At 44.3% G+C, this 15,302-nt stretch overlaps 1 protein-coding gene across 3 annotated transcripts in view; it reads right to left on the bottom strand.

The window, feature by feature from the left end:
* Positions 1 to 14,895, bottom strand: part of sh2d3ca (SH2 domain containing 3Ca) — a 61,362-nt gene extending 46,467 nt beyond the window's left edge. For 2 of the 3 annotated variants that reach the window (XM_031577482.2, XM_031577483.2), the window contains exons 1-3: positions 14,486 to 14,895; positions 9,860 to 10,676; positions 77 to 116 (exon numbers count right to left, since the gene is read on the bottom strand). In XM_031577482.2, coding sequence (XP_031433342.1) covers positions 77 to 116; positions 9,860 to 10,676; positions 14,486 to 14,504 — 876 coding nt within the window. In that variant the 5' untranslated portion in view covers positions 14,505 to 14,895. The other variant, XM_042709333.1, reaches the window with a different exon arrangement.
* Positions 14,896 to 15,302: the final 407 nt, after the last annotated feature.

Raw genomic sequence — 15,302 nt, 5'->3', positions numbered from 1 at the left:
TTTGACAGCATGGAGTATTTAGGAGAGCAGGTGAGGATAACGAAAGATAGAATAACAGAAGTGACAAGGAACTAACCTGTACGTACTCCCCTTGGTTGCCTGAAGGCTCCATTTGGCTGGAGAGAGAGAGAGAGAGAGAGAGAGGGGGGGGGGGGAGAGGAGGGAGAGAGAGAGAGAGAGAGGGGTGTTAGCACATAGGCCCTGATTCTGCTGCTGCCTTTTACTGTATATCTGTTTTAAGACCACCACCCCCTATCAGCCACCGGAAGTAAGGGGGCCAGGTATGCTGTAAACAGGAACCTGGGTCTCCCTATCCTATGAGCTCACTTCTTGCATCCTTCCTTCTTCACTTCCTGTTTCCTTCAGCCCTGGGAGATGTCACATAAGAGTCACAGGATGTCCTTCTGGGTCAGCTGGAGAGAGAATGAGGTTCATCCTACTACTGTTCTGTGCCTTCAAAGTCCTGTCTTTACCATTGCCTAGATTGAACCAGACAAACTATACACTTTATATGGAGTAAGTATTTATAATTCTAGGTCACACGCATATGTGTAAAAGAGGGTAAATATCCTAAGACAAGGTGGAGATCTCTCTTCAATGTTCCTGTTGCTCAGCTGGCAGAGTGAATGTGGCAGCAACAGCAGGATAATGGTGTATAATTCCAAGGAACACCTAACTGTGTTACACAGGAGTAGTGTGAGTCACTTCATGAATAAATGAATACACGAAAAGTAAAGGGATCCATCTGTGAGCTGAAAGACCAGCCACAGTTCATCATTCTCACTACTCACATGGACACTGGCACTTTCACCCATTCTCTCTCTCTCTCTACACAGACACACACACACACACACACCCACACAGCATCACTCATAACACAAATGTCCATCTCCTCCTCGCTGCAGTAACACAGCTGACACGGAGACATTTTAAATCCTTATTGCTGATAAATTATAGATGGAGCCATCGTCCGCGAGGAGAGTGCAATCTGAGGCCTCAAGGTCAAGGCATCTCATCCGTCTGTAGCAGTATTTACTGCAACACTGGGCCAAGCACCACTGCCCCCTCTGTTTTAGCAACTTCAGCAAACCCCCATGTCCACCAATGTCTCTTTCCCAGGCCTGTCCCTCTTACTCAAGGTGAGAGGTGACAGGGACACCTGTCCAAACATATCAGTTGTGGGGCACGAGACACACAGAGCCCTGTCAAGAGGGTTACACTGGGAGACTGATTGTAACGTGAACACAAATTAACATATACACAAAACTGACACACACAAAAGGGACCCCACGTGCGCACTTGCACTCGGCCTGACTTCTATATAACACATGCTATTTCACACATATTCACTCCCCCACACACACATATCACACAAATGCACAGAATCTCTGCGCAATCATTTGGTTCGCTCGTAGGCAGTTCTGCTAGCTCTCTCTCTCACTTTCCATCTCCCCCTATTTCTCTTCTTTCTCCCCCCTCTCTCTTTCCTACTCCTTCAGATGTTAAGCCAGGGCTCCATCACACGTGCTTTCATGCCTGCCTGCCTGCGCGTGTGCGTGCGTGCGTGTGTGTGTGTGTGTGTGTGTGTGTGGTGCAAAGGCCCTTTAGGCCATGTTCAGAGACCCAGAGCGGCCGCCCCCACTCCAGGCTGATCACTCAGCCCAGCTCAGCCCAGGCGCTCCCGGGCAGCAGGGCCGTATTACACACCCCTGCTTACAGTCAGATCAAACACCCAGGGCCCACTGAGAAAGACAGAGTAGAGCATGCAGTGGTGATGTTGTGTGAGGGGGGGAGGGGGGGGGTGTGTGCAGGGGCTGCTAACACACACGCGTACAGCAGGGCTGAATCACACACACACGAGTGCCGAAACACACACACATACAGTACATACACACACACACATATACATTACACACACGAGCACACACACACACACCTAAACACATACTCTATGCTTCACACCCTGCCTCCCTCTGCTATTGAGATTGAACTCAGTTAAATCGAACCCCATAGCTAAGGGAGTGCTGTGTGTGTGTGCATGCATGGGACCAAGGGAATATTGTGAGAGGTCCTTCTCAGTTTTGTCCCTAAAAGACTGAACATTAAACACAGTGCAACATGGACATGGCAATAATGAAAGTGGCATGGCCTGATCTGACCCGAATGTTGAAATTTCAGGCAGTCTGGAAATTGTTGTTTCTGCATGTGTGTGTGTGTGTGTGTGTGACAGAGGGAGAGAGAGAGACAGTAAGACACAAACAGACAGAGACAGAGAGGGGCAAACAGACAGACATACTGTACAGATATACAAACATACAGACAAGCTGACATGGAGAAAAAGAGTCACAGAAGGAGAGAGAGAGAGAGAGAGAAAGAGAGAGGCATTCCATTCAGTCTGACATTCCACTGTCTGGGGAGGCCCTGCAGAGTTGAACATTCCCAACTGGATCTTTGCATTTATGACTATCTAAGGGATACTCTACGATGTTAATATGAAGCCTTACATGCTCTTAGCCTCACACTCTTCAGTACATAAATCTGACAATCCAAGGCAGTTGGGGGGGGGGGGGCATGGAAGAATATTTTGGGCCTCGCGTCCATCTATGGTGCTGAGATTCCCTGAGATTGAATCTATCTTTTGAAAAGGATGAGAAATAACTTTCTTCAGAGCTAACAGAGACACTTTCAAACACAGAATGATTGTAAAACACAAAGCTGACCTAATGGATGAACTGATGGTTCAGTTGATGAACCTAATGCTGCAATAAATCCCATTCTGATTCTGATTCTGATTTAATGTCATTTGTAATTCAAACTTACTATGGACAACATTCCACCACTGTAAGGTACTTACTGCATGACACACAATATACTCACAGTATATGAAATACTACATGGTACATGAAACATGAAGCATGCGTTCGAAACTACTTCAATATTTCAATACTTTCAATTCAGATTTCACCAATATTTGAATACATACACACACACACACTCTGGCTTTCCCCTTGAAAATCTCTGACCTCTCTGATGTGGTGTGACTTTTTGGGTTGAGAGATCAAGGGTGACCTCATGGAGCAGCAGTGACTTCAGAGCACTGGCATCACAGCTGTGTTGTTATGGAAACCATTGTTTAAGGACGGTCGTTGTCCAGGAGACCAATGTTTTAAGATACCCAGAACAAAGGCAGAAAAAGCCTTGACCCCTCTTGGCTTCCTGAGAGTTCATCTTCTGTCCCTAGTCAACCTAAACACACACACACACACATACTCACACTCATGGCTCTTCTGCTGTCCTCATGCCTTGTTTATCATTCACTCTTTTTAAGGAATTATTTGACCCCATCCCCTATTCTCCCTCTCTCTCACACAGGCACACACACACACACACACACGGAAACTTTTCTTTAGGGACCTCACTAATATTACAAAGTCAGTGTTACTTTGAGTGTGTTTGAGAGGTTGTTACCTGCCCTCTGCAGTCAGCGGTAAAACTGCACAGAGGCAAACAGGACTCACACACTGTTCATGCCCCAAATGGATTCACTCCACCATGGAGCCTGACGTTAGAGCAGAAGCCTCCCACCGGTGGCCAGCACCAATTGGGACACACCGTTTGTGTGGAAATATCATTCTGATTCAGTTTATGTGAGCTAAACCCACTGGCAGTGTGTAACACGAATCAACTTCACCATTTCCATCAAGGGGCTCTTCCTTCGCTGTCAAATCCAAAGAAAAGGCTCAACTGTGTGTGTGTATGCATGTGCATGTACATGTGCATGGTTTGTGTGTGTGTGTGTGTGTGCATGTGTTCTTGTGTTTGTGTGTGTGTCTTTGTTTGTTTGTGTGTGTGTGTCAGGCCATTTCTTCAGACATTCTCCGTGGAGAGCAGGCGTGAGAAAGCTGCAATGAAGTCTCTTCTGTGTGTTTGACTACCACCAACACTTATGCCAGGCAGACTTCCCAGCCGCCCGCAGTCAGTGGGAGAGATGGCATTCCTCATGGGCATGAGCCTCCTCTAAGAGGGCTTTTCCTTTGGCAGACATCAACACACACAGAGTGGATGGGCTTTTCTGGAGGGCTGAGAAAGGAAGCCAATGTGGAGATGAATGGACCGGCAGCACCTATTCAAGCGCTTTTGGCCTCGGCTGCTGGTTTCTAAGCACCAGTTGGTGAAAAACAAAATAAAGCAACACACACACTCACACACACATTGCCTCTCTATTTCTCTGTTTCTCTGTCTCACACATGGACATACACTCACATACACACACACACTCTCTCTCCTTCTCTCACACACACATTTCTCTGTTTTAAACAAAGTCTGTCTTTCTGCCTCTCTCTCTCTCTCTCCCTCACACACACACACACATGCTGTCCCTCTCACTGAATCAAGCACTCACATATTCAGTTTCCCTCACACACACTTGTACACACTCACCTGCATTCACACACACATCCCCTTTCTTTTACATGCACCCCCCCCCCCTCTCGCTCACACACACACACACACACACACACACACACACACACACACACACACACACACACACACACACACACACACACACACACACACACACACACACAATGTAATTCCCTTCTCTGACTTCTGCTGACTAATCCCTCTCACTCTGTGTGTGAGAGAGAGTGAGTGGGCAGTTTACACACTATCCCACTGTATGATTGGATTTCCTCCTCAGCCTCCCAGCTAGACACCCAGCTAAGACAGAGCCAAGAGGAGAGGAGAGGGGGCATTCAGGAATGAGCAGGGTATATTCAAAAGTTCGAGGCGGGAATATCGCACCTTCATTCTGCCTCGCTGTTCTGTGTAAAAAGGTATGTAAGTGTTCGTTCCGCCTCTGAGCCAGTCTGTGTAAAATGGACAGCCAGCATGGCGGGACAGGGGTGTGAGACAGCCTAGCGGCTAACCAAAATGGAATGAGTCAACACGAGAACACACAATCCGGCATGATAAGCTTTACCATGTTGTACATGATGCACACCTACTTTGCCCTTCTGAACATAGCTATAAATGTGCACGGTTGGCAAGAGCCCGCCAACACAAAGTTCAACCGTCATTGTTTTTTAAAGGAACACAAAGGCCAGTTTATTGCCAATGTGTATGATATGGTGCATTCGAGACAACATCCGACATGCCATTTCCCAGCTCCCACTTAAATGTGTTCCAGCCAAATGTGAACCAAATAATGTGGCGATGACTCATCAGTGGATTTTCCTTCCTATCTGCTGGGTATCAGTAATTATCTACACCAGGGGTTTTCAACTGGTTTTGTCCCAGGGACCACCATTCTGACCAGAAAGTAATCCGCGGCCCACTGATGTGCCAGTGATTCCCAAAACAGTTTGTATTGTTTGTAACCGCAGCCGCCACGCCCCCTCCCCCCGCACACATATTCTGCCTATAATACTTGTCAGTGTAATTTCTTCGCTGAATATGGGTCTACATCAGTATTTTGGGCAATGCGACTTGGCTATTCAGACATAAATATGTCGACGGGCCCAGGTATATTTATAAAAATAAAAAAAGTCAATGGTGAACTGATCAACATAGGCTCATGTTGCGGACCCCCTGCAATGCCGTCGCGGACCACCAGGGGGCCAGGAACCCCTGATCTACACCTTTTTTCCTGTTAATTTTGACACACTGCCTCTTCTTGTATATTCTCACATATTTATAAAGGTTTTCAACCTTTGATTTTTGTCAAGGTCTCTGTTAGTGTCGGTCAAGTTCATTGCCATATTGAAAATGTTGTCAAAGATGTGCCTCACTGAAGCCGGGGATATTTTTTTCTCAGAGCTTCTGAGTCAGTACTAATGTAAAAGTACTAATGTAACAGATACCCCCACACTCCCAAATAGCCCCCTGTCTGACCCAGCCCCGCCTGTCTGCTGTTTTTCTGCATATTATAAGTCAGACTGGTCCTGCTCACGGTCCGGGGAGCACCCACTGTGCCTCAACACTATGCCCCCCACACACACACACACTAGTCGTCGGCCCCCTGGTCTCACCCCCCCGCCCCCCTCCTTTTTCCAGGACAACAGAGGGGAAACCTGAGAGGGGGGCAGTAAATCAGGACGCTATCGCTGGTGGGGAATGTACTACATGTCCTCACACACACACAAACACAAACACACAACCACACACTCACACACACACATGTGCACTCACACACAAGCGTTTACTCATAGTCATGCACACACTCACACCATCTCAAGCATGCCTTTGATGCTGTGGGAAAATGTAAGGGAGGTGATGACTTATAGACCCATGTAACCAATGGTGCAGGGAATACAGATGTGGACAAAATTGTTGGTACCCTTCCGTAAGAGAAAGAAAAACCCACAATGGTCACTGAAATAACTTGAAACTGACGAGCTCCAGTTTTGTCTCATCTGTCCAAAGGACATTCTCCCAGAAGCCCTGTGGCTTGTCAATATGCATTTTGGCAAAAAGTCTCGCTTTTATATGATTTGCTTTCAACAGTGGTGTCCTCTCGGTCGACTTTGGCTCAAACAGCGACGGATGGTGCGATCTGACACTGATTTACCTTGACCTTGGAGTTCACCTCTAATCTCTTTGAAAGTTGTTCTGGGCTCTTTGGTTCCCATTCGTAATATCTGTCTCTTCAATTTGTCATCAATTTTCCTCTTGCGGCCACGTCCAGGGAGGTTGGCTACAGTCTCCTGGACCTTAAACTTCTGAATAATATGTGCAACTGTAGTCACAGGAATATCAAGCTGCTTGGAGATGGTCTTATAGCATTTACCTTTAACATGCTTGTCTATAATTTTCTTTCTTAATCTCTTGAGACAACTCTGTCCTTAGCTTTCTGTGGTCCATTTTCAGTGTGGTACACACCATGATACCAAACACCACAGTGACTACTTTTCACCCTTTAAATAGGCAGACTGACTGATTACAAGTTTGAAGACACCTGTAATGCTAATTCGAGGACACACCTTTGTTTAACATGTCCCTATGGTCAAATTATTTTCAATCTTTTCTAGGGGTACCATCATTTTTGTCCAGGCCAATTTAATTCGTTTTTTTTATTATTATTATTCTGTTGAACCACAATTCAAAAGCAATGTCTGATTTTCATTGGTTCATTTTCAGTACATTTTTATGTATTATTACTTTTGCCAGTTGCAAGTTATTTCAGTGACCATTGTGGCTTTTTCTTCCTTTAACGGAAGGGTACCAACAATTTTGTCCACGTCTGTAAGTACACACACACACACATATAACACTTCCTCCTATGCATGTACTTATATAAACAAACACACACACACACACTCTCACATCATAGGCTATCTACCTGACATGACAGCTAAAACAAAAATACTCACAACATATATTATCTCAATCCTATGGTCCCTATTTATCACTCTTCCTCCATCTCCTGTTGAATCAGTTTTCCCATAGCCTACCCTTTCGCTAGAGTGAACATCAAAAGAAAAACCTGAAACCTGACTCCAATCCAATGCCCCTGAAGTACCATACATAATCTCTGATTCACCAGCCTTTATAACCCTAAAGTAGCATCCTAATTACTAGTCTGAAAAGTTAATTTAACCAAGGCTACAGTACGGTCTGAGGAAGTGGAAAATTGCATAGGATATTACAATAGTCTTTGAAACGCTTCCCAATGTCGAACGAGTAACGTTATTTCAGAGTCTAAATTAACAATTAATATTCCACTCTCAGAGATTAAAACAGTTAATTCGTGTTGCCCGAAGCCGTATTTAAAAGTGACTGGAGTTTGGAGTTAAGTACACTGCACTGTGATATTCTACTGATTAATCATTAACTCACAAATGATTGCTAAGTAATTATTTCCCTGTGCGATCTACCGGTCTCACCTCAAACCCATGCCCCGCGCAGACTTCTCCAACAGAGACTTCTCTTGTCGTGTCTGTCCTCGCTTCCCGGCTGAAAAACTCTTCAATTTCTCAACAATCTGTCAACAATCTCAAGTGCTGTACGACTTTTCGAGGAAACAGCGTTGACACTAACTTAACGGACAGAGTTGAAGCGCTTTCTTTGTTCAGAGAACAAGCTGAGTGACTAACCGTTACGTAACCGTTCTCTGCCAACTTGCTCGATCCCCGCTGCGTACCTTGGCGCGGCGAGTTAATTGAGAGGTGAGGTCAGTCCGCGTTGGTTATCGTGGCTTGAGACTGGCTGGGCTGCTTCCAGTGTTTCTGTTCGCTACCCCATTCAAAGTGAAGGCATGTGAGCCAAGGATGATGTCAGCCCTGACTCACAGGGCTCCACAGTGTTGCCCCTGAAAACATTCCTTCTGCTGGCCATGGATCTAGTTCCTTAAGTGGTATGTGTGTTTGAATCGTCCTTATCAAGTTATGTCTGCTAAAGTAAATATTTGAATTCTCATAAGAATATCTCTTACATATTTCTACATGTCAGACTTTTTTTTACAGTTCTGACTGTCCTGTCATTATATGGACATTTTTTTCAGATTCAGAAAATAGCCTATTAAAACAATTGACTCAGAACACAATTGCTATTACATGCAGTCACCATACAAAAGCCCATGGTCTTGAGTTGTAGAAAATTGTATACAAATGTGTACAATGCAAAATACATTAATACGAAACACAGACACACACAAAAAAAGATTAATGTACAGAAAGATAATCCCCTGTATTTTAAATCATGGCCATATTGGAAGCATGTCCAAATGCACTGATCTGTGTGTAATCCTATAGGACATCAGGATTGTTCGGGTTTGATTTGCCCTTTCAGAGGGACTGGAAGCCCCTACTGTGAGACTGAGGTGTAGCGAGGCCTTCTGGCCCCTCTGCGAGCCCACGCCATTTGATTGGTTCAGAGTGCCCTGCTGGAGTTATGTGTGGCCCACTCCAGCTGTGGATCCAGTTGTCACCCATTGGTGATCGTGCTGCCGTGAGGCGCTCGCTAATGGCCTTGATAAGGAACCCCCCGGTGTATCTCCTATTGCACGATACTGTACGCTTTTAACTGTAAAAACAAGTCTTTGCCAGCTTCCTGGGTTAATCCCATTACACATACTTGTACTGTACATTTGCTCCCGTGAAGTTCACCACTTTTATGAGGGACACCATTTCTTTGATGCAGTAGGAGCATAGAGAACAAGACGTGCCATTCGGATTTTATTCTTACAGCCTGTCAGCTCTTTGAATGCTCCACCGGTCTTGTCCACCCTAGGACACCACAAAGGTGATGTTTTATGGTGTTCTTTAAGGATGTAAGGGTGCCAGTGTGAGTTGTCATGTTAATTGTTACTATATCGTTTCTTGAAAGAAATGTTCATTTTCTTTCCATGGTTGACTCTTCCGACGGGTAACTCCTCCACAAACAAAGTGTAGCAGCAACTTTGGTAAGAATGAATATTTCTTAGCATGACATCACCCTACAGAGAGCCTCCATAATTACAGATTGACTACCTGACCTGGAGGAAATTAGAGCATCATAGGTAATAAGAGCATGCCTTTGGTTAATTCTTTGGCAAATAAAATAAAATGTATGCCCTTGTTAAGATAAAACAATTATTAAGATTACATGGATGTACGCTTATTCATAGCATTGTAACACTAAACGATACTATGATATTGCAAGTTTTCATACAAATAAGAGTCTACAACCAGACACCCCTTTTATATCCAACAGAAAATATAAAGCTAGTAAAATTAAAATTGAAATGTAATAAAAAAAAAAAATATTAATTTTTTTACTCCCACATAAATCAAGTTAAAATAAATAAAACACGGCCAGTAAGTTTCTTTCTACATCATCATACTAACTTATGACGGGCCATTCATATCATGAGACTCACCTGCTCTCTGTCTCCTTCTGTTGGTCACTCTCTGGTGATGCACGCTGGGCCTCCTCTCCCTGTGGCTTCGGAGCCTCTGAGCTCTGCGTCTTCTCTGCCTGGTTCTCCACTGCCTTCTTACCCCTCTTCATGGGTAACACCACCTGACATGGAGGCTGGTGTGCATCTGCTGCGGGGACCTGTGAGCTTTTCGACGGCGCTGCTCCGCTGCCCTGCGTTTCAGTCACATGACCACCAGGCACTGTTTCCTCAGCTCGAGAGCTCTCAGACATGTCAGTGCTGGGCTCCACCTTTCGCCGCTCCACTGGAACAGATTTCACCTCTTCATAAGCCGTGTCTCCGAGTGGTTTCACAGCACTACGTTCCTCTGCCCCTTCGTCTATTTTCCCAGGGCACCCCCTAGTGGTCATGGGTTTGTCTGCAGCTTCTGGCAGCATAGCCGGGCGGCCCTGACTGGACAGTGCGCTGAGCAGCGGGGACTCGCAGACGTGGTCTACTGGCCTCATGCTCTGACTGCGGCGCAGCTCCGCACTTCCTCCCCTGCCTCTCCGCGAGGCCTTGCCTCCTTTCTCTTTCTGCTTGTCTTTGTCCTTGTCCTTCTTCTTGCTGAGCTGTCGTGGCATGGTACCCATGTGGCTGTACATGTCGCTGGAGCGCACGTAGCTTGGCAGGCGAGGGCGCACGCCCATGTCGTCCACCGAGGACGCCGCCCCAGGCTCGGGCTCATCCGTCTGGCCAGACGCATTTTTGGACTTGAGTTTGTCGGACGACGAGCGCCGGAAGGTGAGGTTGGTGAGGCTGCCGAACCACTTGAAGTCTGTGCAAAGACAAGCCAGAGGTCACACATTGTTTTCTTGCACTTTCCTTTACTGCACACTTACACAGACATGTGAACTGTTGAGAGATTGTGAGTTGTGTCTGTTAAGAGAGTGTGTGCTGTGTCTGTTTAGAGAGTGTGTGTTGTGTCTGATGAGGGAGTGTGTGTTGTGTGTCTGTTGAGAGAGTGTGTGTTTTGTCTGTTGAGAGAGTGTGTGTTGTGTCTGTTGAGAGAGTGTGTCTTGCGTCTGTTGAGGGAGTGTGTGCTGACATACATAATCTGTATTTGTATGTATAAACTTGCGAGCCTCCCTAATTGTGATATGTGAAGCACAGCTTCAATAATGCACACACTCAGCAGTCTATAACATGTTCTTATTGTAGAAGTGTCAACGGCTGAAGCTGAAATAAAGCTATGCAGGGCAACTGTAACATTTTCTTATCTGTTCTGGCAGTTCATTGAAAGAATAATGTCATGTTTTTTTTAATAGTCTTCAAAGTGCAAGCAAAGCAGCAAAAACACACGCTGGTCTTGTGGTACCAGATTCATTTGCCTATTTTGGTTGCTGTTGTTGCAATCTGTCACTTTTTGGGATGAAGGCTTGTGCCTGGAGATATGGAATGTAATGAGCTTGGGCTGGACTTTCCCGTATAAGTGTAGGAGTACACACAGACACACACACAAACGAACACACATGCAAACACACATGCAGAGAGAGACACTCAATCTCATACACACACAGACACTCAAGCACATGCACAACCACATGCACACACACAGACACACAAACTTACATGCACACACAGAAACACACACACACACACAGAGACACTAAAACACACACACACAGACACTCAAACACATACACACACACATATAGACCTAAACTCACGCACACACATATGAAGGCATATGCTCTTTCAAACTGTATGAAAATATATTCATCAGTGCAACAAAATCATGCAAGTGCAAACTTAACCACACACAGATACACACACTATAACGCACAACACACATCCGCAACCAAACACACAACAGATTCCAGCAGAAACACACACACACACACACACAGATGCATATACACACACACACACAAACATAAACACACACACACATTACTTTGCCCTTTGATGCCTTTTGGTGTCTTGTAGCTGTCCAGACGCTTATGGAGAGCAATGACACCCAAAGAGACTGACAAAAAATAATGCAGAGAGGTCCGCAGGTCAGTGCAGACAGGGAGGATCAGAACGCCATTACTCTCTCTGGTAGTTCTCAGAGTGAGAAGCCACTGTTTGTAGAAGCAGGACATTGTTAAACTCTGCCTGTCATCTGATATCTTCACATCTAGGGCCTGTTTCCTCCTTTGCTAGAAACATTTGTTTCCTGTGCATTTCTCTTTCTCTCTCTCTCTCAGTCTCTTTGTGTGTGTTTGTGTGTTTGTGTGTGTGTGAGAGAGAGAGAGATGTGAACATATCTTTCTCTCGGTGTGTGTGCATATATTTGTATTATTTTATCTGTGGCGATTTTATGGCGATTTAATGTGCTGTGGCAGACATGGAGAGACTGCCATGCCTACAGCTCTGCATAAACATACCTCAAAAAGTGGTCAAACCCTGCATACTGATGCATTGTCATTCATTTATTTAAATGTTATATTTAATAGTTATCTATTAATAATTAATGGAGCACTTACAGTAATACTACTCAAGGTTTGTTAATCATGTTAATGATATTGTGTTCATATTGATATATTAAATATTAATATTAAAATGGACTTTATAAGTAATGGTATAAAACAAAATAAATAAATAAAAATGAATTGAAACAATAAAACAAAATAAACTATCAGATCAAAATATAACATAATCCTTACCAAAACGTTTTACTTATACTATCCTATTAAAATGAATACTGTTTTTGTGTAATATTTTTATAGTATTTTGTTGTAATACTATTAATACAATATAATACCAGTATGGCTCTTTGCTGTGTTGAGCATATCCCTTACAGCTGGTATGTCCTCCATCTATTCTTAAAGGACCCATCATATGCCCATTTGACCACAAGTTGATATGGTTCCTTGGGGTCTTAATGAAATGTCTGTAACATACTTTGGTAAAAATACCACAAGAATCATTTAAAACAGCACCCTTTTTACCCTGTCAAAAACAGCCCTCCAGGGAGTGACCTGTTTTGAGTGCCTGTTCCTTTAAATGCTAATGAGCCAGCTCCCCCCTCCTCCACGAGATGCGCTCCCTTAGCTTTAACACCTCCCTCCACCCCAACATGAAGCCCTTTCAGAAGGGAATGTTTTTTGGATGAGAGAACAATTTCTCATAAAGACAATATATACTTCGACACAAATTCCACTCCATAGACATCCAAACGAACTATCTACTGTAGAAGTAAGCATAGATCAAATAGGCTAGCTTAACTGTTCACACAAAAATGCGTTGGCCACATCTTTAGCGATTGCTGTACACCAGCTGGCTCCTACACACTACAACATGCTAATGTCGCTAACTTTTACACAAAGCCTATAATTTCACTGTCAGGTTATTTTGTGTCAACAATTAATCTCGAAAACCTTCAACTACCAAACTAGTTCACAGAAATCTTTGAGGTTGGCACTATATACCCATGCAAACAGGCGGTTAGTGTGGGCGGTTAGCGACGTTACCAATGTTGGAGAGGGGTTGGGGGAATGTTATGTGATCCCTTAGGCTAGTCATGTATGCCTTGTAAATATGAACTCAATCCATTTCGCTCTTTTGTCTTCTGAGGCTGGGACGTTATGTACAGATCTGTGCAGCCGACCACAGCGCATCTTCATTTGGGCTTCATTTGCTTCATGCAGCTAGCTAGCTATTCCAAGTGTATCCGAGGTTTGCAAAAACGAAGTGAAGTGCTTTGGCAAATATCGTATCTATAGTGCGTGTAGGGGGGGCGGGGGATGAGATGGGGGGGGGCGGGCCAAGGCCATGTAAGAGAGACTCCCATATCATAGTGAGGAGAGAATGATAAGGAAGCTCATTCTCAGTCACTCAAGCATGACGTTTCTGACGTACTAGAACCATAACAAATCGCGGGAGTTCTTTTTTTCCGGAGTTTTTGGGTCGGTAGACATGCCAGATACCCAAATTAACGTGTAGAAGCACTAAAAAAGTAGAATTTTCATAATATGTCCCCTTTAATGTTTATTGATCTCCCCTTAAGTCTTTGTTTTCTTCTTGAATGGTAAGGTCCCAAACGTTATTACAGGCTATTCCCCCGACACAATACGCTATTAACACAATACAGAGATTGATTTTTGATTGCAATTTTTCATAAGACAAAACTCTCTTTCTAATCCAATCTACAGTGCGGTTGACCTTGCTCAGACAAAGTCACAAAGAAAAAAAAAAAGAAAAAATCCTCAGAATCTGAAACCTTATGCCAAAGGCGTCTTTCGCTCAGACATGTCAATAAGATGGAGCATAATGCAATCCTTGATTAATCTTCAAAACTTGATAAACAAATCAATACAACCCAGGGGCATAGAGCATTGCCACTGTTTCTCAGGCTAGCTGCTGTGAACACGACTGAGCCCAACAAATAACACTTCAAGTGAGAGACGTGATGAATATACATAAAAAAAACAGAAATCAATGTTTAAAGACTACAACAAATTTCGCATTCAGAATATGGCTGAAGTATCTCAATAACCACACCTTCCCTTTCAAGAGTGGAATGAGCCCGCAACAACTTTTCCTCCTAAGTTAAGCCCCGCAGGACAAACCAAGCCTGCTACATACTCCTTACATACTCACTCAGTTTAGGCTTGTTCATGTCTCCTAGCCAGTCTTGACACCACCAGCCAGTGGCACTAGTGGTGGTGGGCTGTGATTATGTGTTCGATTCACTGTTTTGCTTGTGTGTCTGATTCTGTGTGTGTGTATATGTGAGTGTATAAGGACAGAACTAAAAGTCTACTTCCTGCTGCGCAAATGTGCTATGATCATCCTCATTACCCACAGTTTCCTGTGTGTGGCAGATGGGAGGTTATGTGTGTTTGTGTGATTATTGTTGTGTTTGCACATATGAGTTATCTCACATATTGTATATGTATGTGGGTGGATGTGTGTCTATAGTGTATGTTCGATGTTTTGTGTTCATACTTCCTACCTATACATGTGGTGTGTGTGTGTGTGTCTGTGTGTGTGTGTGTGTGTGTGTGTGCCTGTGTGTGTGCCTGTGTGTGTGTGTGCAGTGACCACCAACCAACCACACTGAGCACTGCTAGTGTTGCTGTGTCGGTTTCCCAAATGCTGACTTTCTGACATATGCCACGTCAAGTCACCGGAAGGCCATTCTGTTCCCCTTTACTGGTGCAACTAGATGACAGAGTTAGGACAAACAGCATGACTCGTCTTGAGCTCTATAATCAAGCTCTTGCAGAAATCCCGTATTTACAGACAGCCCTTTAGACATTACTGATATTAACCAGCTGGGTCACGTCACGTGCATATCAAAGAAGGATCTTGTCAAATACATTCTATTCTGAGAATTATTTCAGAATTTGAATTCTCTGTTTCAGTGGGGTGGGGTTAGGATGTGAAATGAGTGTCAAAACACACACACACACAC

This window comes from Clupea harengus, chromosome 12, assembly GCF_900700415.2.
Source record: "Clupea harengus chromosome 12, Ch_v2.0.2, whole genome shotgun sequence".
Classification (NCBI taxonomy): domain Eukaryota; kingdom Metazoa; phylum Chordata; class Actinopteri; order Clupeiformes; family Clupeidae; genus Clupea; species Clupea harengus.
This window is presented reverse-complemented; position numbering and strand designations above follow the sequence as displayed.